Here is a 24,677-nt window from a genome sequence, read left to right on the forward strand (position 1 = left end):
CCACCTGCCTGAATGTGGGGGACACTCAGACTCCCCCTACGGGGTAGGAATGTGTTACAAAGCCTGGGTTCCGGGTGCTGCGTCTATCTCATCTTCATCAGGAAGAGTCAGGACCTAGAAAATGTTGTGGCCCTGATGAATAAAGTTATCGTCCTCAGTATATAAAGAGCAGTTATGAATCAATAAGAAATCCCAAATGACTGCTATGCATCAGTGTCAGAGCTTGGCATACTAAAATGCGGCATACCTCATGTGGGCTTCCAGCTACTACATCCCCAATTTCCCTAAAACACAAAGAAAGAAAAAAACAAATATGAGTAAGTCAAACATACAGCTAATGGCTAGGTTCTTTTAGGAAGTTTTTAGCTCTGCTGAGGGATTGGATTCCTACGCAAGACCTTCAGTTCCTACTAGCACCAAACTGCATAAACTGAACCAGGACCCCTTCCTTCACCTCCCCAACCGCCCCCCCACCCTGAGTTTTTCACCAGAGACAAGAACTGCCAAGTTCAGTGGGCACCCCATGGAATCTAGAATGTTCCCCCTGGTGGATCACTCTTCTGGGGAATTCTCTCCCCACCTTGCCCCAGTTACTATTCTCATCTTCCCCTAGTAACCCAGCTATGTGAATCCCTGTTGAAATGGTGTCTGAGGAGTAAGCCACCAAGCCCACAGCCCACGTGTCCATGCACACACGCACATGGTTTACGTGGTGCAGTGTGGTGTGTGTGTGTGTGTGGTATATGTGGTGTGTGTCTGTGTGTGTATGTATGTGTTGTGGATGTGTATGGTATACGTCTGTGTTGTGTGTGTGTATGTCTGTGGTGTGTGTGTGTGTGTGGTGTGTGTAAGGGAAGAGGCGGTGCTCTCATCTAGATCCTCCTCTATGAGGTGCCCATCCCCACTGCAAGGAAAACGCTCTAATCAGGCTGTTACTGGTGCCCTTTCTCTCTAGCCTTGACCTTTTTTAAGGAAAACTCCCCCATGTCCTACAGACCAACGTGTAGGGGCAGTAGCGGGACACCTAGTGAAGGACCCTTGAGATCTATGGTGTTCTACAAATTTCTTCTGGGAGCCGGGGGTAGGTCCCGCACAGCGACAGGGCCTGCACCTGCGCGGAGCCAGGTCCCCCTGTCACCCCCGCCACCCCGGAGGGAAAGGACACGCCCAGGGCCTTGGCCTTCTTCTCCAAGAACACCCTCAGGCAGACGTCGCCGTCCTTGAAGGGCCCAAAGGTGGACGGCACCACCACGTACTCCCTGGGGGACAGCTGCACACGTGCCGAGACCTGGTGCAGGTTGACGTAGGTGCTGGAGCGGGCGGAAGGCTTGCGGCCCAGGAAGGAGACCCGGCCCAGGTGCTCATCCCTGTGGCTCTCCAGCTGTGCAAAGCAACAGTCAGGGTCAATGTCTTGTGAAATCCTGGAAGATGAAGGCCCCAGAGTTGGGTTTTATCGCACTAATTTAGGGACGGTTGATTTTTAACCCTGGGCTGAGAATCAGGAAGCCTTGGATTCTGTCGTGAGCTCACCGTGTGTCCATCATCAAATGTGTTCAGAGCACCTCTGGGTGCCCGGCCCAGGTTGAGGCACTGACCTTGGCCAGACCCCTTTCCCTCTTCCTGCGTAAATGAAGGATTGGACAGCAAGTGTGCTCAGTGTGTGTGCTCAGCTTCTCTCTGGATATCTGTCCTCATGAATCATCCCTCATTGAATCCAACAGACTCTCACTCTGCAGCTGTACCTGGGGGTGTGGCGCTGAGCTCCCCAATACAGGCCTGTGGCTTAAATACTGGTTCCCAAGCAACAGCAGCCAGGAGGGCCTGCTCACCTTGGCCTGGCTTGGAAAATTGCTCTGTGAGGTAACCAGAGTGATCAGATTTGGGGGAGGGGCGGGGCAGGGAGGCAGACAGAGGGGCTGGCCACCCCGAGGGAGGCCTGGCCCTCCTGGGAGGCAGAAGATGCTCCCCAAGACCCATCTGTTTGCTGGAGGGAGAGGGAGGTTGTGGTCGTAGGCCACGGGCTAATTAGTGGCTATAGAGTGCTTTGAAAACGCTGTTGCCGGTGTTATTGCTGCTGTGATGAAGCCTCCCCATGGCACTGTATCTTCATGCCCAGTCTTCATCAAGATGCCTGTGACAGCGCAGGTGCTGGTGAACTGCAAGGGCTGTGACTTCTGTGTGACCCAGAGCTGGACTGCCCACCCCAGGGTAGACAGTGCCTATTCGTGGTCACCCGACCCTCTTTGGCACAGCGGGACCCCCCAGCCTGCCCCTGCTGACCTGGGCACCAGAGCAGCCACAGCCTTGGGATCCCCCCCCCACCCACCAGAAGTTTTCTACTCTGGGCAGAATGCTGGGGCATGGCCAGCAAGGCCTTGGCCGAGTGCAAGTGTTAAGGGGCTAAATGTCATTCTTGCCCTCCCTGATGACTGCGAGGGGAGGAAACAGGAAACCAGCAGGGGAGAAGGAGAAGTGTGGGATGGGAGGTGGGAAGGGAACGGGGCAAACTGAGTTCTAGCAGGAACCCAGGGGCGGGACAGATTGCAGACGCCTCACCTGGGAGGCCAGAGTGAGAGGTGGAGAGCACGGAGGCAGGAGCTGGGGCCCCTCTGTCCTACTGGGGACTCCACACAGGCATGTGCCACCAGGGCCCTGGCCCTCGCACCTCCCCGTGGCCTGGCCCAGCCATGAGTGTGTGGGCCCAGGGTCAGCGTGAGCACCCCTGGGGGGCTTGTTGAAAGTGCAGGTCCTCGGGCCCCAAGCCAGACCTGCGGAATCAGAGACTCTGGGGCTGGGGCCCAGCAGCCTGTGCTTTCACAAGCCCCGCAGGCCTTGAAACCGCTGACCAAAGAGCCACCGGCACCTGCAGAGCACAGGCTCCACAGCGACGCACGGAGAGCACCGGGAGATGCTCCTGGAGGCCCCACTGTGTGTGCAGAGGACCTCGCTCTCATAGACGGGCCGCTTCTGATGGGGGCCACCACCCATCAGACTTAGTGCACGTTTGAATTTAATGACTTTTGAGTAGTGAAGAGGGGCATGCCCTAAATCATCCATTCACTCTTGTCTGTTGCCTCCATAACCAATAATATGCATCTGGGAGCCATCAGGCAGGGTAGACCAGCGATCGGCAGCCTTGGAAGAAGGCATAGGCTGGAACCTGTGAACGTGGACCTCATTGGCACATGCTACCAGGTGGCCAAGGCTGAGAACCCCGGGGGAGCAGGGATTAGCACAGCAGGGCAAATGTACCCCTACATCATTCGAGTAATAGACTCCGGCTGGGGTAGCCCCAGACAGAACAAGTGGTTCCTAACCTTGGCCGCACGTTGGAATCATCCCAGAGATTCTGCCATAATTGGTCTGGGCGTGGAGACGTCTAAGAGCTCCCAGGTGTCCCTGGCGGCAGCCGAGAAGAGGCTCGCTGGGCTGGGCCGAGCTGGGGCCTGACTGTGTACCAGCTGCATGGATGAGGCAGTCTCACAGCACCCCACCAGCCCCTGCCCACGAGGCCACTGGGATAGCTGGGCGAGGCCTGGGACCGTAGCAGGAAACCCCAGATGTAAGTACGACCCTGATGACATGCCTCTCTAACCCAGCTGTAAATCACTGGGGAGATGCAGGAAAAGCTGGGAGCCAAAAAGATCAAGGTGGTGCTTCCTTCTCTGGGCCTTTATTTCTGTCGGCTAGATAAACAGGAGCCTAAGTGAGCTACAGTCATCTTGTTTGTATCAGACCACCAGGCACACAAGGGGCACAGGTCACCACTGTCCCCTTCCTGGCGGGTGGGACGCAAGTGTCTTTACCAGCTCTCTCAGGGTTAGCAGCTCACCGGATCCTGTGGGGGTCGGTTTGTGGGAGAACCGGCTTCCATCAGAGGAAGCACATGCCACTGGGTGCCCATCACGAAGGCAGCCCAGCTGTTCCTTACCAAGGAGGACATCTCCGTCAGTGTTCACATACCTTTTTGGGGACCTACAGGGCAGGAGACAAGAGCATGTCACCTGAGGGTGCCGTGGGCCTCCCTTTGTGCCTTTGTGTCCCTCCCCACATCTGGCCCACAGACTGTGCAGTCCTGGGCCACTGGTAGGAATTCTGTGCTAAAGTGAGAGACATTAGCATTTCTGAAACTGGAAAGTCATTGGTGAATTTTCAAGGCCATCTGTGGACTACTGAACCCTAGAAAACCGAAAGGAGAAAAAAGTTCTCCTTTATTTTCATATTGTATAATCTACCAGGACCCCAAATGTTTGAGGAGGACTAACCTTGGGGGTTAAAGGAGAACTACCATCTTACAGACCTAGAGACCTGGCCTCCAGATCAAGGGCTTGGCCAGAAAGGGGTCTCACTCAACTCGAGACATAATTTAATCACCACTGGCTACAGGGATTGGTCCAGGAATAGGCACGTGACCCAGGCTGAGTCCATCACAGACTCCTCTAGGATTTTCACATTGGAACTAAGGGAAGGGGCCCCCTTGTTTTATGTGGGTGATATTAGAGAGACTGTGCAGAAAGCCGGACCAGGAAGATGGCATTGACACCAGAGGGGAGATGTGAAGAGAAAGGGTCCTGAGAGCAGGCACGTCCCCAGTCCTAAGCATCCCTGTCCTTCCCTGGGTTTGGTGACAGGAGCTGGTAAATTCCTTTTTCACTAGTCTAGGTAGAGTTAAGTCCAATTATTTGCAAATGGAAATGGTGATGCCCACAGGAGATCTCAGATGCAGAGTGGGAGTCCTCCCATGCCAGAGAAGGCTCTGAAGAGGGTTCAATCCCCCCTGGTCCTTTTCCCACCTTTGCCCCTCCCAAGCAGGCTCTTTTGACCAGAAGAGTAGCAAGGGCATTGTTTGTGGCTTAGGTCTGTGGGCAGCTGCCAACTCTGAGGGAAAAAAATTAGGGAAAATTTGGGTCAGCTGACATCCTCACTCCGAAGCCCCTGTTTATGATTGGCAGCAGAGGTAGAAAAGTCTGCAGTCACTCCTCTAAGTTTGCATCTAAAGCTAAAATCCCGCATGCAGAGGTCCCGGCTGTCTGGGAGAGCAGAGGTCCTCGGGGGATCTGCCTCCCAACAGCCTTCACCCCCTGGGCAGGGACTCTCAACCACTTCGGCTGTCTTTGCATTCACCCCGCCCACCGCCGCAGGCGATATGCTCTGATTCCACTGCCAAGAGGCCCCAGGCAGGAACTGAGCCAGCCAGCCAGGCCTCAGGTGGCACAAGTCCCCAGCCACAGCGTCCAGACAGGAGCGCAGGCCAGCCTTGCCCACTGATGGATGGCAAGGGACAGTCACCTTTGAAATGCAAGATATCCTGGATGCAAATGACAGGCCTGTGTGGCAGGAGCCTGTTGTCACAGCAGGGCTTTTTAGCCTTTGGGGGTTTCTGGCTGTTCCTCAGTCACTGTCAGTTTCCCACCTCAAACCAGACTCCAGTTTGCAGACAGTTAAAGCCAGAAGAAGCAGTTCCAGGGGTCAGAGAATGGTACCCCCTGCAATCCCTACATGGCCTCTCTCCAACACCAGGTACTTTCTACAAGCCCAGGCACAGACACTCCCTACAGGGCTGTACACCTTCCTCACCCTGACGTTAAAGGGGCTGTGTTCACAGACGTCATGCTCTAATTTATATGCCTCTGGCTCTAAGAGGAAGGTCCACGGATCACATACATGGGGTTATTTTATAAGCAGCTGTAAACTAATGTCTGAAAAATTGACATGCCGTATATATTATTTACGAGAGCAAATGCCATGCCCACAAAGCTATTTCCGTGTGTTAGCTCACGTACCTATGAAAGAACGCTTTGTTGATCCGGTTATAGAAGGTAGAGCTGGTGGATGAAGAGCTGGTGGCCACAGTCCCCATTCAGCCCACCCTTTGGCCACGCCCACCTCCTGCCTGCTCTCCCAAACTGTCACTTCCTCTCCAGCTGTCAAGAAGCACATGATGTCCCCTATGGCTGGAATGTTCTCCCTTGTCCACCTTTGAAATCCAGCTCTTTTTTTTTTTTTTCCCAATACACTGGCCTCTCACTGTTGTGGCCTCTCCCGTTGCGAAGCACAGGCTCCGGACACGCAGGCTCAGCGGCCATGGCTCACGGGCCCAGCCGCTCCGCGGCATGTGGGATCTTCCTGGACCGGAGCACAAACCCGCGTCCCCTGCATCGGCAGGCGGACTGTCAACCACTGCGCCACCAGGGAAGCCCTACCTGCATTTTTTGACACCCTGATCAAATTCTTCTCCTCCACGAAGCTATCCCTCTCTGAGGAGACCTCAGCTCACCGTGCTGGTCCCCGTCATAGCAGATCTGCCCTGCCCTGTAGCTAGTGGAGTGTGTGTGTGGTTCTCCCTCTAGACTGTGAGCACCCTGAGGTCGATAACCTTCTGCTCTTCCTCTGGATCTCAGCTTTCAGCACGGCACCTGGCACGCGGCAGATACGCACTAAAGAAGTGTTGAATTGATATGCATAGGGTAAGTGCTTTCTTGGTTTTTTATCCCTATAAGCAAAACATCTGTTTTGGTCCTACTTACATTCTAGGTGGGGATGGAAGGGATACGCTGGAGTAGAATTGGAGCTTATTTATTTGAAATACTTTTCTCCAGCCATCAAGCAGCAATTATTGTCCAACTCCCATTCCTCCAACACAAAATACTCATACATACACACACACACACACACACACACACACACACACACACACACACACACACACAAAACTCTAAAGCTCTAAGTTCCAAAATAAGTGAAAGAAAGGGGCTGGAGGTCACGTGAGCTTGACAATTGCACTTTTCCTTACTGGTTTCTTATTACAGTACTTCTTTCCCATGCATTTATGTATACTGAGATGTTGGGCTTCCAGCCAGCTCTTGGTGTTTCTGATTAGAATTATATTTTTCCCAAGAAATTCACTTTTAACAAAATTCTATAAAAACAACCACCACGAATCCCTCCGGAATTCGTTATAAAAAGTCTTTGCCTACGTAAAATAAGTGGATTCCAATTCGATCCTGGCTAGACTTGTCAAGACCCAGAGGTCTTGCTTTAACCTACCTGTTAGGCTGTGAAATCTATAGAGGGGTGGTTACAGGGCAAACTGGGGTATTGAGACACGCACTGCAGCCTGAGCCCAGAGCCAGCTGTGACCTTCCATCCAGAGACACTAGAACTGAAAATGACCTGGGGCTCCTTTCACCCCAGCCCACGCCTTGTGTGTCCCAACAAGTGTTTCAAGGTTGCCCAGGGAGAAAGAGGATTTGTCTTTGGCTCCCTTCTCCCACTCTGTGATGTCCTCATACTCCTTGTGTCACCTTCTTGGCTCCTGTCCCCTGAGAAGCCTATACCCGGAGAGAGTCTAATAAGTGTAGTTACACTGAACCCTCAATGACAGACAAAGCTTAATGGATTACACGTCTCAGTGTTAACAGTAGAGATTTAAGCCAGAGGAATGAATCTCTAATTGTGGAATTCAGGCCTCAGTAAGGCCACTGGGGGAGGCATTTTGGGGAGCAAGGAAAATGCTTGATTAGGGACATCCAAACAATAAGAAAGATTCGCTTCAATTGCTGGGCAAAATATTCTGACCAAGGACATCAGGCGTGCCGTGACGGCTGACCCCAGCTCCAGAGTACCTTGTAGACAGCATCGGCTATGCTGAGCATGCCCTGTCCCATCCTCTTCTGTCGCCTGCGATTCTTCTGCAGCGGCCCCAGCAGCACCGTGCAGCCGGGTTCACCAATGCTCTCCTCCTGGTGGTCGCCCACCTCGTCCAAAGAGATTTTGAACTGGGGATTGGTCCAGTAAGCGGCTAGAAGTCACCCAGGAGATGGTGGTTCCCCCCAGGGGGTGTGAGGAGATCGGGAAAAATAGAACGAAAGGGAGGAATTTTGATCATCTCAAGGAAACATAACTCTGGCCAAACTGTGCCGGGTAAGCAGGGCTTAGCAAGTTTGCTTTACAAGGTGGTCAGTATTTCCTCCTATCTCCCTACCCCACCCACATACCAGCACACACACCCCACAGCACGTGGAAACTTTACACTTGTCCATTTGATCAACCAGGGCCCAGATATACTTGACGGGATATTCAAGGTCCCGTGGTCCCAGGGCTACACTGGGTCCCCCTGGGAAGGAAACTCCAAGTCTTCTGGGGAAATGATTAACATCTCCTTGTTCTCAGCCTGTGAAGAACTGACCTGTGAAGATGAACCCATCTCCTGGAGGAAGGAGGTCTCTGGGGGGAAAAGCAGGTCCCTGAAACAGATGAGGACAATTCTAGCAAAATCTAGCTACCAAGGAGGCCTCTCCTGACAGACTATAAGAAGATGACCAACCACTCTTGCCCCCTGGGAAGCCTGTCTGACGGGCCCCCGCTTCAGATCACAGCCCAAAACAGCCATGATTGCTGATCCTCTGTCCATTGATCCAGGGGCCCCACTAGATGGCTCAGCGTGGCAGCCAGAGATGAAGGACGCTCCCTCAAGAGTACGTCATTTAATAATGCCCAAGGAATAATAATTGGCAATTAAGAAGCACGCCTGCTGTACCACCTATGGATATTTTAAAACACTGCTTCATTTCAAATATGACCTTAAAACAAAAAAATCTCTCCAAATAGTGACTGTACAAGCCAAGGCACAGAGAGGGCAAATGGGTCATCCAGGGACACACAGCAATTCTATGACTGACTCAAGTGGCAGAGTATGATTGAGGAAGATAGGCTTGGCAGCCATCTCCATGCCAGGGCCTCAGTAATTTCAATAACGATGTGCCCTGGGGGAAGAAAGGGGTGGGGGATGGAGAGAGTGCTTAGATCTTCTAGGTAAGGGTCCAACATGATACAATAACAGGGCATTCACAGGTGACCAAGAGCCACTGGTTATTATATTTTCTTAACAATAAAATTACTTATTCAATTCCACCTTCCCAGAACTTCCAGATTTTTTTCTTTTATCTAAGGCACAAGTGTGTAGATTTTTTTTTTTTTTTTTTTTGCGGTACGCGGGCCTCTCACTGTTGTGGCCTCTCCCATTGCGGAGCACAGGCTCCGGACGCGCAGGCTCAGCGGCCATGGCTCACGGACCCAGCCGCTCCGCGGCATGTGGGATCTTCCCGGACCAGGGCACAAAGCCGTGTCCCCTGCATCGGCAGGCAGACTCTCAACCACTGCGCCACCAGGGATACCCCTACAAGTGTGTAGATTTTAAAACAAATATCTGTCGATTCCAGAGGAGCCAGAGACAATTCTGTAATCTTCTAAACTTACATCATTACCAAAGGGCAGGAACAGTCCATCTGTCCCGACAGCTAGCTGGCGGCACAGATGGGGTAGCGATTTCGTGCAGACAGATACCTTAGGCACCCCTACAATTCCGAGCTCCCAAAATGATCCATGCAAATTTCCTACACTTTTTCTAAGAGCTTGCTAATGGTGAGCATATTTTAATTTCTCCCAAATGCAACATCACTGCAATCCCTACATTTTTTGTTGACTCCTTAACAGAGCTGGAAGAAGAAAATGGGCCATAAAGATAACACATCCCATTTGTATAACGCTACACCATTTACAAAGCGCTTCCGAAGGTGGGTATTATCCCTCCACTTTGACGATTGGGAAATTGAAGCTCAGACCAGGGAGACGACCCTCCCAGGGTCCCAGAGCTGTTGCACCGGGCATCCGAGCGACAGTGGCAGGAAAGGACCACCCTCCTTCCATCTCTGCCGTCAGAAATGGGAGCTCGGGTTGGATGGGGATAATGAACAAGAGACCCGGTCAGGACCCAGGACTGCACCCACATGGGATTTTATTCTAATGCTGCTTCCACGCCCTGAGCACAGGCCTGCAATGAGCTCTGCTGTGAGAACAAGGCCCAATGCTTACAAGTCGAAGTCGGTTAACAATGTCAACGTCAGACCAGGACCGGGCCTGGGGAGGTGGGCAGTGGAGAGCGTGGGTTTTGCTTTCTTTCATTTCTCCTTAGAGATGTGGGGTTGTTTTTCGGAGTTTCTTCCTCTGGTGTTGCCTCAGCTGATTCAACCTAGGAGGAGCCTCTATGTGTAGATACTAGTGGTCTCCCGCGAACAGGGAAGCCTTCCCACCTTTAATAAGATGAGGGCCCGGGTTAGTGCAGAGGCAGCGGTTTGCGCCAGGCTATCCCCACCAGGGAGGGAGTTCTGATGACGACCAGGGGAGTGGACAGTGGCCATTAGCACACCCTGTGTGTGACCACCCCTGACCCAGGCGGTCTGACTCGGGTGCAAACAAAGCAGAATGGCCGCTCGGATAGATGCGGTCTGCTGATACAGTGATGCCCAACCCGCGTCCCTCTAGCGCACCGTTAGCCTCTGTCCCAGGGCGCAGTGGGCCGGTTGCCAGCCAGCCGGGCCACATGGGGATGGAGGAAGCCTCAGAGAAAAACAAGAGGCCTTGGTGCAGGGTGACAAGAGCATGGTTAGTACGAAGAAGAACGGCCTTGGCGGGCAGGGGGCAGGTGGGTGAAGCAGAGATAGTCTGAACACACAGACGCTGAAGAATGATGTTACCTGAGATCAGGCCCCGGGTGAATGGCTGCAGAGCCGCCACCCACCACTGCTGCCCTGGCCTCCAAGCCCCAGAAAGAAGCTGGGCCACTAAGGGGTGCCAGGAGCCAGAGAACAGAGTGCAAAGGCACTGTCCCAAGATTAACATATAAGGATGCCCAGCCCTGGGAGGACAAGCCAGAAGAAGGTGAGCACGGCAGCTCCCGCCTCACCTGCGGAGTGCTGGCAGCCGCCGGCAGTGGAGCCCCGTATCCAGTACCCATTGAATAGAATCAGGTTCCACTTGTGCACCTCCTCGCTGCTCAGGGAGTCCAGGGACAGGTTGCAGATCTCTAGCCGAGAGAACTGCCTCAAGAAATCCGAAAAAGACATCCTGGGGGCAGAGGGACAGTTGGGCTCTCAGTCGAGAGAGCTGGGCTGGAAAAGTGATGGAACGCGTGCCCCCTGGGCACAGGATGGACCAAAGGCCGTGGGCTAGCTCGAGTCTTTTCTGCAGCCCACTGTACAAATATGCAGGGGTCATTGACCACATTCCTCACTACTGTTAGCATCTCCATTTTTCTTAGAGAACCCCCACTCATATCTAACCAACCCCGCAAAGAGACGAAACCATCAACTGGAGAGACCCTGGCAGGTAAATTGAACCAAACCACCATCTCCAAGTTCCCTCCTGTTTACATCTAACTGGTGTTCAAGTCGGAGCCTAGAGATGGCCCCTAAACCACGTCATATTCTTAGCGGTGTCCCTATTATCTTCCTTAGCCCATGAGTGAAGGAAGTTATCTTTTTTTTTTTTTTTTGCAGTACACGGGCCTCTCACAGTCGCGGCCTCTCCCGTTGCGGAGCACAGGCTCCGGACATGCAGGCTCAGCGGCCATGGCTCACGGACCCAGCCACTCCGTGGCATGTGGGATCTTCCCGGACCGGGGCACGAACCCGTGTCCCCTGCATCGGCAGGCGGACTCTCAACCACTGCGCCACCAGGGAAGCCCAAGTTATCTTATTTTGCTGCTATGCTAAATCTTGGACTTAAAGAGATAGGAACAGTGCTCCTATTTCACTGGAAAGTTATGGAAACGGAGGAAGACAAGCTGATAGCTAATCCGTGTTGAAGCCCAGATATCTTGGTTTCAATGCTTCAGACGTACTGGTACGGAGGTAGAACTACTCTGGGGTAAAAGCGGGAGGAGAAACAAGCCCTCCTGGCTGGGAACCATGTGGAATTCCTGGAACACCTAGAGACAGCTGCCCACCTGTGAACCAGGAATGGACCCACAACTAAGGGGACAGCACTCCCGCAGGTGACTCTCACCAGAACTCTCCATCCTCAGCTTTCTTGTCCAGCTTTTCTTTCTGCCTGGGATCTATGTAATTCCACTCTAGTGCACTGGGAAAGAAAGAATAACATTTAAAGTTTTTTTAAAAGGAAGCAGAGGTGATCATTCCTGAAGGGTTTGCTGCAGTGCAAGCTATTTACTGCAGCCCAACTTCCCCCTGAGAAATGGGGAATACCGAAATGATAGCCAGGGGTGGGAGGGGGGTGTAGCCTGGGGAAGGGACGGGGCTCCACGGGCCCTAACAGGGTGACCCCAGGCATGCAGCAGGAACACTGCGCCATGGCTTTGCTCTAAGTTCACTCTCCAGGCAAGTTTTACATTCATGTCTGATTCAGCCCCCCAGGCCCTGATCACAGGCCTGGGCAAGTCCAAGGCAGGAGCTGCGAGAATGGCCGCCACAGGCCACTCCACTGCTTCTCAATTGGTGAGACGTCCTTCTGGCTTATCTATCAGTCTGAAGTGAAGATACTGTGAGAGGGTCTGAGCATCTCTGGGCACATGAACATGGTCCCCTTCCTGAGCCTGCAAAATGACCATCAGGCCCAGTTTTGTGCCAATTTCCGTGAAGTAATGTCACCCTGTGAGGCCTCCTGCTGGCGGCCTTTCCATAGCAATACCCACATAATTTGCTGAAATGCCATTTCCAGCTACCTGACCTTTAAGGAGTTAGGTTTTCCTTAAATATGTATGCAACGCTAAATAACTGAGCAGTATCCAGATCCATCTTTAAAAAATCCCCTCCCTGATTGCTTTCAGCAAAACGTGAAGACCTCCCCGTCGCTGCATAAAAGCTGGGGCATACCCAAGCCCAGCCTCTTCCTCCAGGGGGGCTCTCAGGACCCCTAGGCATCAGAGATGGGAGCACCCAGGGCCTATTTAGTTCATGGAAATAGTCATTGGATCAGACCAAACCTGAGGGGCTTCCCTGGGCTTCCCTGGTGGTGCAGTGGTTGAGAATCCACCTGCCAATGCAGGGGACATGGGTTCGATCCCTGGTCCAGGAAGATCCCACATGCTGCAGAGCAACTAAGCCCGTGCGCCACAACTACTGAGCCTGTGCTCTAGAGTCTGCAAGCCACAACTACTGAGCGCACGTGCCACAACTACTGAAGCCCGCGCACCTAGAGCCCATGCTCCACAACGAGAGAAGCCACGGCAATGAGAAGCCCGCACATGCAATGAAGAGTAGCCCCCGCTCGCCACAACTAGAGAAAGCCCGCGCGCAGCACCGAAGACCCAACACAGCTGAAAATAAATAAATAAAATAAATAAATGCATTTTTTTAAAAAAGAGCCAAACCTCAGAATGTGCTTGTTATAAACAAAGATTAGGGGACTAGCTGGAGAATATGAGATCTGACCTAACTCTCCCAGTTAATTTTCTGAAACTTAAAAAAAAAAAGTTCTAATTTAAAGACATTGGGCTGAGACTAGGGATGTTACCTCAGAGATGCAGCACCCTCCTCCCCCAGCAGCCATGTATAAATACCCCTGGCTGCGTCTCCACATGGAGCCTGCGGGCTTGCCTGTCATCACCTCACACCCTTGGACCTATCCCCGCCTGTTAGGGACCGAGCATCTTTGGGGAAAGGAGATAAAGTCCTATAAGCCCCGTAAGCAGCTTGGGAAGCAGCTGCTGCTTAAAATGGCCGAAACTGGGGTTTCAGTTTCATTCAGCCATGACATCCTTTTGGGGCAGTTGGCAGAACTAAGGTTTTGGGTTTTGCTCCATCATAGGCAGGAGAATGAAAAATCTTTAATATGAGAGGTGATCCGTGGCCCTGGGGATGTGTTTCTTCATGACGCAAACCTCAAGGGAAGTACCAGCTACGAGCACTAATGATGTGTGATTAGTTCATAAATGTAATAAAGTTCCCTTCCAAAGCCCTGGTGGCATCATGCAGTGTGGACAGCACGTATGAGGTACATACGAGGCTTAAGGATGTGCTGGGGGGGGTGAGTTGTTATTATGACCATTCCCACTTGTGGTGGCTCTTCATCAGTGACACTGGCCAATTCCCCATCCTTCCCCAGCGCCAGCCTGCTTCCGCCATGCCAGCGGTGCTAACTAGGACGGAAACTGGGCCATGCTCTCTCCATCCTCCGGTACCACGGTGGCATCGATTCCAGGGCACAGCTGTCCCAGGACACCGCAGGAGGCCTCTGTGTCCAGGCACCACCTCTGACTGGCTGCCACTCTCCACTGTGAGAGGTCTGGGCCCCTCCGTTCATTAATGGCTTTGTTGGGAGAGATCATTACGCCCGCCCGTAATGAGCTCTGGGGGAGCCGGCGCCACTCCCACTCATCCTCACTGCCTCTGGCGGCCAGTGGCTCCTGGGATCCAGTTCCTATTTCTAGGCACGTTTCTTCTTGATGCTGAGGGGTTTGGCCTTTGTCCGAGTGACCAGGCTTTGTGGAGTGGAAAGAATCCGACGGAGAGTGACGGGTCTCACCTTTGGATGACCGCGGTGGTAGGTAGAAAACAAGCCAACCCTCCGGCGCTCAGCAAAATTCCACTGAGCTGCCAAACTTGCAAATGCCAAAGCAGAGCAAGGAATCGAAGACTACAGCTGAGTGGTTTTTGTTTGGCTTTTCCCCACCTGGAACCACCTAACACTCCTTTCCGAACAGGCTGTGTGCTTTGTGGACGGAAAGCACTGCCGAGCGTACTCCACTGTGGGTCTCACGATCACTGCGTGTTTTGCGTGATGCCTGCCCACAGAGGGAGGTGAGCACGGCCGGAGGGAGGAAAGAACCTACTCATCGCTCCAGGCCCCCATCCATTCCACTTCGCCCCACGGGTTCCGCAGTCTCATCAGCTTCTCTGGATGGCCCCGGAAATCCACCTGCAAGGGCCACAGACAAAGGCAACTGAATCGCCGCGCATACCCCTGCTGCCCTGCGTTCATGTCCTCGCCTGAGCGGACCTGCATTCAATTCCTCAAATGCCCCTAAACAACCACTTATATTTGCTTTTAACACATGTTTTCAAGCCTTAGCTGACTACTCTATTTTCCACAATCTGGTTGAATAAATAGTAAGTCCAGCATAAAAACAAGTGTCTATCTGCTGTAACTTGGATTAAAATTTGATAGTTGACTGACTCAGTTCTTAATATATGAGACCTATTGCCAATCAATGCCCTCCAACAGATACTAAGAACAGAGCCATTAGCATTTTCTGAGCGGGTAGTATGAGCTAGGCATGGAGCTGGGCAGCTCGGATGCATTAGCACCTCATTTAAACCTCACCACAATCCTATAAACTGGGTGCTGTTTTATCTTCATTTTCATCTCTCTCATAACTCTGAGACCCAGAGAGAGTAGATATATGTATATGTATAACTGATTCACTTTGGTGTACACCTGAAACTAACACAACATCGTAAATCAACTGTACTCCAATAAAAGTTTTAAAAAACAAACAAGCAAACAAAAAAACCTCTGAGACCCAGCCAGAGGGGTTGAGTTATGCAAGATTACCTAGTTAGTAAGTAGTAGATGGAGGACAGGCACCCAGGCAGTCTCTCTCAAAGCCCATAGTGGGAAATCCATACATCCACCTTCTCCTATTGTCTACGGAACACTCACCAGGAGCCCCCACGTGTGCCTTTGCATACAGGTGCAAACATGATGGACCGTTCTGTCTTCAGTGTCTGACCTTCCTTTGTATCCTCCGTCATGCTCTCACCCAGTGTTTACATATACATGCTCAATTCATATTTGGGAATTGACTTCATTAAAGAGCGTATTTGTGAAACACAAACACACGTAATGAACATTCATGCCTTTTTAATAAATAACAAAAACTGAGACAACCACTACGTTTCCTTTTTTGCCTTGGCCATCAGGAAACCCAAAACAAAGTTAATTTCTCAACTGGAGTGCTGTCTTTAGCCTAGAGTGTCTGGTGTATTTTATCTTTGTTGTATGGTTTTATTGTGTCTATGTTTTTCATTGTAAACCACTGCACATCCTTTTTGGAGGTAGGCAGACTATGGTAAATAGAAATAATGAAAAGTTCAGCCCATGCTTTCTCCTTGGGTTGGAACGTAAGGAATACTTGCTTTCCTTCCCACCAGCGCACCCCACCTTGAAAGTTGGGGCAGGTTTTACTGCCTTTTTCTCTTTGGAGATCCTATGGGTTTCCACTGCTTTACCTGTACAAACATACTTTTTTTTTTTTTTTTTTTGCCATATGACATACAGTAAGATATACTTTTTAAATGCTTTTCTTTTTTTTCATTTTATTTATTTATTTTTGGCTGCACTGGGTCTTGGAAGCTGTGCGCGGGCTTTCTCTAGTTGCGGAGAGCAGGGGCTACTCTTCGTTGCGGTGTGCGGGCTTCTCATTGCGGTGGCTTCTCTTTTTGCAGAGCACGGGCTCTAGAGCTCAGGCTCAGTAGTTGTAGCGCATGGGCTTAGTTGCTCCGCGGCATGTGGGATCTTCCCGGACTAGGACTCGAACCCGTGTCCCCTGCATTGGCAGGTGGATTCTTAACCACTGCACCACTGGGGAAGCCCAAACACCCTTCTTAGAATGAGTGTAGATCTAACTGATAATTTCTACCACTTTCCTCCAAAACTTCGTCCCTCTTCCTGGCCACATCTCAGAGGATAGCCTGCATTTAGTTAGAACCCATAGAGTTGAAGCTCAAAGAGGTTACATTATCCATCTCTGAGTGGGTAAGAGGTAGGAGGGCCCTTGTAATAAGCAAGAGCTGAGTGTGGGCCGGTGCCAGGGGCTCTGCCACCAGAGATGCTGCACCTCAGCAGGGCAGGGAAGGGCTAGGTGGTGATTCCCTCTCTTTCTCTCAAGGATGCCAGGGATTTATGGTAGTATCATTACGCATTGCCCTTCCGTCTCCCCATGCCCAAGTTTACCTCTTCCACTCCAGTGACAGAGGACGCGTGACTCTTAACCAGCTTCAGTCTGGTGATGGCTTCTGCTGCAGCTGCACTGGAGACCTGAGTTGAGAGTAAAGTCCACTCAGAGTGGCTGCCCCTGACCTTGTTGGGGCCAGTCCTACAATGCTTTCCAAGGACCTGCTACACAGCCACAGGGCCCCGGTGCAGGGCTGGGGAGGGGGGGCGGGGGAAGGTGCAGCAATTAACCTCAGGTAAATAGAGCTCTCTCCATCCAAACCCTCTTTGATCAGGCCTGCCTGCCAGTCCTGGAGTATGACTTACCAGCCTTTGAAATGACACAGGAAGTGGGAAGCCATTTATTCTCCAGGAAGGACCCCGCGCTGCCTGCAGAAGACTAATTATCCATGACAGTTGTCTGGACTGGCCCTGGTTCACCAGTGGCGGTGGGTGTCCTCAGGGTCCCTCCTCAACAGCCCCTCCCTCTCCCCAGACCCCACGTCACTTCTCCACCAAAAATACACATATCCTGCTGGGGTTTTTATAGAGAGGAGAAAGGGGGACTGCTCTTGCTTTGTCATTCACGTGTGTGAAGTCAAAAGGTAAGGGTCGAGAGAAGGAGAAAGAGCAGGTGGAGGGGCAGGTGACAGAAGACCACGTGGCTGGTGGCCTCCAGGCTCTGGTCTACACACTACCTTGGAACCGCATACAGCCAGCCCCCAGACAGGGCACCACGCCTGGTTCAGAACCTCTTCCCTTTTCTTCAGTGTTCTCAAAGCCCATCATGTATTGTCAATCACCATATTTGTTTTCCAAAATCCCAAGATTACTTAGCAAGAGGGGGTAGCAAAGGTAGGGCCCAGGATCCAGAGATCAAGGCTGCATTCTTAGGGCAATTCCTGCAGTACTAACGGGGCTTAACACTTAGAGCTCCTATGGTTTCTGAGTTTATGAGACCAACTCCAGTTCCTACGCATTAATTAGGTCTTCCCACCGGCTCCCACGTGCTAGGAACAAATATGTCACAGGACTTACTCTGTAAGTCCTAGACTCTACTCTGGCCCAAAGCCTTCCCAGCCTCTAGCCCCTGTCCTGTTCCTTCCCTACCACACATGGGGAGGGGCAGCAAAGAGAAACCGTCCCGGCTCACATCAATGGAGCAGGCCAGCAGAGACCCTGCTCGAAGGGCCTTCCGGATGATCTGAAACAGACTGGCTGGTGGCTTCTTCAGCTCATAAAACTCAGAGATGCCACCTGTGAAATCCTCAAAACCCTCCAGCGAGAGCCTCATAAGAACTGTTGAGCCTGTTGGAAAAAAAAAAGAACACGTGCATCATTCAGAGCCATTAGCAACCCCAGCGAGGGGACCACATGGGATGGGGTAGGCAGGACATGGTGTGGTCTGGAAGGGACAGGAGGGCCTTTGCCAATTTTGTCTGTGGGCCAGGGAGGGGCTTAGGCACACTTTCACGTGGCCAATTCAGCACTTTTCCAGGAGCAAATCTCAGATCACCTCTCACCAAGCCATGTGCTCTATTAAAAACCAAAGTGCAACCTTTCCAGAGCTGACCCTGGCTTCTTGGGTTTCTGGGGGTTGGGGGCATGGGTAGGGATGATGGGGACCCTCCCTCAAAGCTGAGAGGCATCCCTTGGGGTTTGCTTTGGGAATAGGGCTGGGAAGGAACAGGGGTTGCACAAAAGGGTACCAGTCAATGAAACTAATTCAAAGAACCCCAGAGAAGACTTTGAACATTGAATGCCAGTGAGAAGGAGCATGACTCCCAAGCAAAGGGTAGAGACTTTGATGAGTTTGGGATCTAAGTACATTTGCTTTATTCTTCTTTGTCATTCTTTTAAAAATTCACATTGGGGCTTCCCTGGTGGCGCAGTGGTTGAGAGTCCGCCTGCTGATGCAGGGGACACGGGTTCGTGCCCCGGTCTGGGAAGATCCCACATGCCGCAGAGCGGCTGGGCCCGTGAGCCATGGCCGCTGAGCCTGTGCATCCGGAGTCTGTGCTCCACAGCGGGAGAGGCCACAACAGCGAGAGGCCCGCGTACCGCAAAAAATAATAATAATAAATAAATAAAATAAAAATTCACATTGACCTAAGAACTGACCCGGGGGTTTGAAAGAGGACAAAGCTGAGACACCAAGAAGCTAAGTGGTGGTCCCAGTTCACTCATTCATGTGGGACAGAGCTGAGCTTTTAACTCATAGCCCAAATTTCTGTTTCTCTTAGTTACGGAGGGGTACTTTACATGGGGTGCAGGGGCTGGGAACGATGGGCATGGCACCCAGAGTCTGGGGAGGGGCAGGTAAAATCCTCCAAGGAGACGGCAGAGCCTCCTAGCTCCTCCCTGACCCACTTACTTGGTGTAGGCCTTCTCCAGCAGTGCACTCCAGAGCTCACTGCCTTCCTCGGAGCGCAGGAAGAGCAGCTCCCCGTGCTTGGTGGGCAGCCTGTCATCCACCACCACCTCCACCCACCCTCCCTGCCAGAACCGTGGGAGGAAACACAGCGCCCGTTCACAGGAATGAGCTGAGAGGTAGAGTCAGTGTTCTCAGTGGACCTCAGGAGGAGCGTCTGTGCTGATCAAGGTTCCAGCCTTGGACATTTAATGAACTCCTTAAGAGCAGGATCTGTGTCTTACTTATCCGTGCCCATAGGAGACGCCAGCAAAAGCAGGAAACAACGAGTCCAGTGGCTGAGTTTGTGGATAAGAAAACTTGCATCACGCAGTGGCAACAGTGATGCCGCGTGATGCCACTCGGGCTCACATCTCCTGACCCTCACTCCAAGGTGCCTTCCTCGGGCTTCCCTGGTGGCGCAGTGGTTGAGAGTCCGCCTGCCGATGCAGGGCACACGGGTTCGTGCCCCGGTCCGGGAAGATCCCACGTGCCGTGGAGCGACTGGGCCCGTGAGCCATGGCTGCTGAGCCTGCGCATCCGGAGCCTGTGCTCTGCAACGGGAGAGGCCACAACAGTGAGAGGCCCGCGTACCGCAAAAACAAAAACAAAAACAAGGCGCCTTCCTCAAGGTCACATGGCCTGGGGGAGACAGGAGGGGATGGATGTGTGGATGCTTGGATGGACATGTTAAAGCAAAGTTTCTCAAACTGAAACACGCATCAGAATCCCCTGGAGGGATTATTAAAACCTAGGCTACTGGGCCCCAAACCCAGATTTCTGATTCTCGGCATGGGTCCCAAGACTATGGAAAGTAGTGTCAAGGGCTGTGAGCAAGCCAGGATACCTGAAAATGAAAGATTCCCCCGTAGTTCTCCTGGAAGTTCTGGTCCCTGGGGTCCACGCGGTAAAGCAGCTCTTCATTCAAGGTGAGGGAGGCAACGGCCGCCAGAAGCCAGCAGTCACCTGCACCATGTCATGGGGGACACGCACTAGTCAGGCCAGGCATGCAGGGTCCCTGCTTTCTCTGACCCTCACTGGTCCATTCAATCCAGAGTCACACGACTCCCTTCTGGGTCAGATAGTCTGGGACTCTTTGCCTCCAGTGTCTGAAGGTCCTGCTGCCTCCTTGGAAGTTCTGAGCTTCTCCCTTCCCCCCACCTGCCACAGGCTGACCATTCCACATGTCCTAAGCTCTCAATCAGTGGAGTAGAAAGTGCAAAGAAAGAAAGGAAGAAGCAAAAATCATCCTCTTTGATATGGGGAGGGGCAAGGGTGGGCTGTGACAAAGTGAGAGGGTGGCATGGACATATATACACTACCAAACGTAAGGTAGATAGCTAGTGGGAAGCAGCCACATAGCACAGGGAGATCAGCTCGGTGCTTTGTGACCACCTAGAGGGGTGGGATAGGGAGGGTGGTAGGGAGGGAGACGCAAGAGGGAAGAGACATGGGAACATATGTGTATGTATAACTGATTCACTTTGTTATAAAGCAGAAACTAACACACCATTGTAAAGCAATTATACCCCAATAAAGATGTTTAAAAAAAATCATCCTCTTTGATTGCTTAATAACAACTTTAAGAAAACATTTGGTTGGAGGAAACACTGAAGCTATTTGGCCAGCTCAGGATGTGTGTGTGTGTGTGTGTGTGTGTGTGTGTGTGTTCCTTGCTCCGCTTGACCTTGGATAACGGAGAGTTGTCTCGTCGTTTCTGTTGGAGGACTGCCCTTTTATGTTTCAGAGCTCACCATGGCAGCTGATAAGACTTCTGAGATATTGATTAGCATGAAAAGATCATACTTTTAGTCAGAAGAAATAAAAATCAAGAGAGGTTAAAAATGTTAGGGCTCAGTGTTGGTCACTTTGGAGATCCAAGTAAGTGCAGAAGAAAACAGAAAACTGCTTTCTGTACAAGTCGGGACCCTCCAGACCCGTGCCCCTGAGCAGTACCTCCACGGAAGGCACCATTATCCCCTGTGGTGTCGACTTCAAAAGATTAAGCACAGCCCCAGACACCCTTTACTGACCTTAACATCCTGTGGTGGATCTATCATCCTGGAACTGATGTAAATTTGTCTCCCATCTCATTTATAGGCTTCTTCTACAACAGTCTCTGAGGTCTCAGTGTTCTTACGTATGCTGCTCATCGTGTGAAGGAATATTTCATCTTACTGGCCCGACAGCTGCCTCTTCCCAGTTTCACTCCAGGGCCCTACCTCTAGGAGTTTAGGGCTTGGAGACAAGTTTCTCCCATTCCTATCCCCATCAAATGGCTCCAAAATCTAGCCTGTGTGTCTCAGCCTTCACTTTGCCCACAAAAAAAATCTGAAGCTCTTCACCATACCTTCAGATAAAAGTCCCTTCAACCATCCAGAGACCCTCTGAGGACCTCGTCTAACTCTCTGTGTTCTTTCCACGCTGTGGCCCACGCTGTGACCCACGCTGCACACATAGTCCAGGATGAACACACCACAGTTCTCTCAGACGTGGGCTGCCTGAGCAAGTAAGTAGTCAGGAAACTGTGACACAGGAACCCACCTCTGAGGACCCGTCATCTGCTCAGTACGGCTCCGTCACCAGGTTATCCTAGAAAACCCTTTGCTCTATCTGCCCTCATCTCTCTCAACAGAGAGGCTCATGATTTAGTCCCAAATGAATTCCTTTCCCTCTTCCTTTCCCCGACCAGCCTCATATAGTCTCTCTCTCTCTCCGTCTCTCACACACAGTTACTTTTTGAAGAGCTTTTCTGACCCAGAAGCCAGCCCTGCTCCTGACAAACGCCCTCCCCCCGATGGCAGTGGGCCCCCAGGTGGGACCAGAGCCGGTAGCTGGAGGAGATAAGAATTGTGGGACTGTGGCTTCTCACTAAAGAAGACCCAAGGGGGGCAGTACCTCATTCAAAGGCAACTTCCAAAGAGCGGATAAAATAACAGGTTTTCTCCTCTCACTCCAGCCTTCTTCCTGTCAACACCTGTGACCACCTCTTTCCTCTGCTCAGAAATCTTCAACTTCCTCCATTGCTTAAGAACAAGATAAAAACTAACAGGGCCTCAAGACCCTTCACAATACGCCTCCACCCTACTTCCCCAGCCTGCTTCCCACTGTCCTCCCACCATGAGTCTGCTCTCCAGTCGAACTCGGATCTGCACACACCATGCCCTGGTCTTTTCCGGCACACGCTTTCACTCATCCATCCCCTCGGCTTGTAGAGTCCTTGCTGCAGGCAGCACCACCCCCTTTCCCCGCCTCCACGAAGCCTTCCCTGATGCTTCTCATTCTCCAGCCGCAGGTCACCTCTTTTTCTTTGTGTTTCCTAAAGACCTTGTTTATACTTCCCTGTGCCCAAGCTGCTTCCCAATCCAATCCCTGACCCACTTTGGCGTCCCGTGTGCTCCCTCCTCAGAGCCCCCAGCACCTTCTTGGGTGACTTGAACAAGACTGTCTCTGCAATCTCTTCCTGCAGGACAGGAATGTGGATTCCCCATCCTGGCATCCCCAGCGGGTGGCTGACACAGAGTAGGGGCTCAATGACCGTCTGATGAATAAAAATAAAGATGTGCAGAGAAAGACAAATATCATATGATCTATATCACTTATATGTGGAATCTAAAATAGCATACAAATGAACTTATTTACCAAACAGAAACAGACTCACAGACACAGAAAACAAATTTATGGTCACCAAAGGGGAAAGGGGGGAGGGATAAATTAGGAGTTTGGGGTTAGCAGATACAAACTACTCTGTATCAAACAGATAAACAATAAGGTCCTACCATATAGCACAGGTAGGACAAGATATTCGATATCTTGTAATAAACCATGATAGAAAAGAATATGAGAAAAAAATATATATATATATATAAAACTGAATCACTTTGCTGTACACAAATATTGTAAATCAACTATACTTTAATGAAAAATGAAAAAGACTTTAAAAAATTATTTATTTATTTTTTCATCATCTTTTAAAAAAATTATTCATTTATTTATTTATTTTTGGCTGCGTTGGGTCTTCATTGCTGCGCACAGGCTTCCTCTAGTCGTGTCAAGTGGGGGCTACTCTTCACTGCGGTGCGCGGGCTTCTCATTGCGGTGGCTTCTCTTGTTGCGGAGCACGGGCTCTAGGTGCACAGGCTTCAGTAGTCGTGGCTTGCGGGCTCTAGAGCACAGGCTCAGTAGTTGTGGATCGCAGGCTTAGTTGCTCCGCAGCATGTGGGATCTTCCCGGACCAGGGCTTGAACCTGTGTTCCCTGAATTGGCAGGTGGATTCGTAACCACTGAGCCACCAGGGAAGTCCCTTAAAATTGTTTTTTAAGTAAATATGTGACCAAATGAATCAATGACTCATATTTTGTTCCTGTGCAAATCCCCAACAGCACCTACATGTTTGCACCTGAATCTCCCTGGTGTCTGGAGAGGTGGAGCCCAATGAGGACATGCGTTGAATCTGACAGGGGCCACCTAAGCCAGCATCAGGGGCCCCTGCCTCTAGAGCTCGGGGGTAGAGGGAGATAAGGGAAGACCATGGCGGAGGCGCAGGCCTCTGGGGAGGGGCAGATGACTGGGCTGCAGCCCTCCCTGTGCCAGGTGGCCTCTCACAGAGGTCAGAGCAGCACCTGCCCTCATGATGAGGTGCAATCCTGGCTCTCTTCTGATACTGACATTCTTGCTCCCATACAGCTGCTTCCAACAGCCCACCTGGAACATCCCGTAGTCATTACAATTCACAGCACGGACACAAAGTGCCCCTCAGTTGCTGACATCAAAAGGGGCTGCCCAGCTGGAAGAGAGTTTAACTTTCTCTTCATCTGCCTCACTGTTGCCATTTCCCGGGGTCCACCTGGCTCTCAGGGCCAACACAGAGCTGCAAGGAGATGCAGTGCGTACACGGGCTTTGGGATGCCTGCCAGGGACTCCGTAAGGTGTGCACGCGCTGTCATCACAAAGATGCTTTCTCTCAGGCACAGATCCAGTGAGCGTGTTCCTCTTCTGAGAGCTCTCTCGGGAAGACAGACATTTATGCCGTCGCTCAAAACATTTCAGAAACGTGTTTGGGGATCTGCCTGGATGCTTGTACACATTCATCACGTTCTCCTCCATGGACACACGGCTTGGACCCTGAGCATAAGTTTAATTTCCAAAGGCAACTGAGAGGCTTTTGGATCTAAGGTTGGTGGTGAATAGGGTGGACAGAAAAAGCTGGGAAAGAGTCTTGATGGACAACGCCTGCCTCTCCAGCCACTTTCCAGCAAGGGCGGGTCCTGGTTAGAGTGTTGGCTGACCAGGGAGCTGGAGGGGCAGGGTTTTGCGTCACTGACCTTACCGGGGGTCTGCGACCAGCTGAGCTTTCTTCTTCCTACTCCTTCTTCAGGTTATATACGTAATGGGTTTAATATTTATTAAAGTAATAAACTGATTTATTTTTTTACTCCACTGAAATAATGCTCCCCTCGATCTCCCCACCCACTGCATCAGCAGGCTTCAGGCCTTCTAGTAAACAGCAGGCAGACCCCAGCCCCTACAATGAAGT

General features: G+C 51.5%; 1 protein-coding gene across 1 annotated transcript in view; it reads right to left on the minus strand.

The window, feature by feature from the left end:
• CAPN8 (calpain 8) overlaps positions 1-24,677 on the minus strand; it is a 62,817-nt gene that overhangs the window by 23,071 nt on the left and 15,069 nt on the right. The window contains 12 exon segments of the mRNA XM_060142053.1: positions 248-284; positions 1,164-1,381; positions 3,964-3,975; positions 7,626-7,801; positions 10,745-10,905; positions 11,845-11,919; positions 14,630-14,715; positions 16,753-16,836; positions 17,885-18,008; positions 18,010-18,039; positions 19,106-19,237; positions 19,990-20,107. Coding sequence (XP_059998036.1) covers positions 248-284; positions 1,164-1,381; positions 3,964-3,975; positions 7,626-7,801; positions 10,745-10,905; positions 11,845-11,919; positions 14,630-14,715; positions 16,753-16,836; positions 17,885-18,008; positions 18,010-18,039; positions 19,106-19,237; positions 19,990-20,107 — 1,253 coding nt within the window.

The sequence above is a fragment of the Lagenorhynchus albirostris genome, chromosome 2 (genome assembly GCF_949774975.1).
Source record: "Lagenorhynchus albirostris chromosome 2, mLagAlb1.1, whole genome shotgun sequence".
NCBI lineage: Eukaryota > Metazoa > Chordata > Mammalia > Artiodactyla > Delphinidae > Lagenorhynchus > Lagenorhynchus albirostris.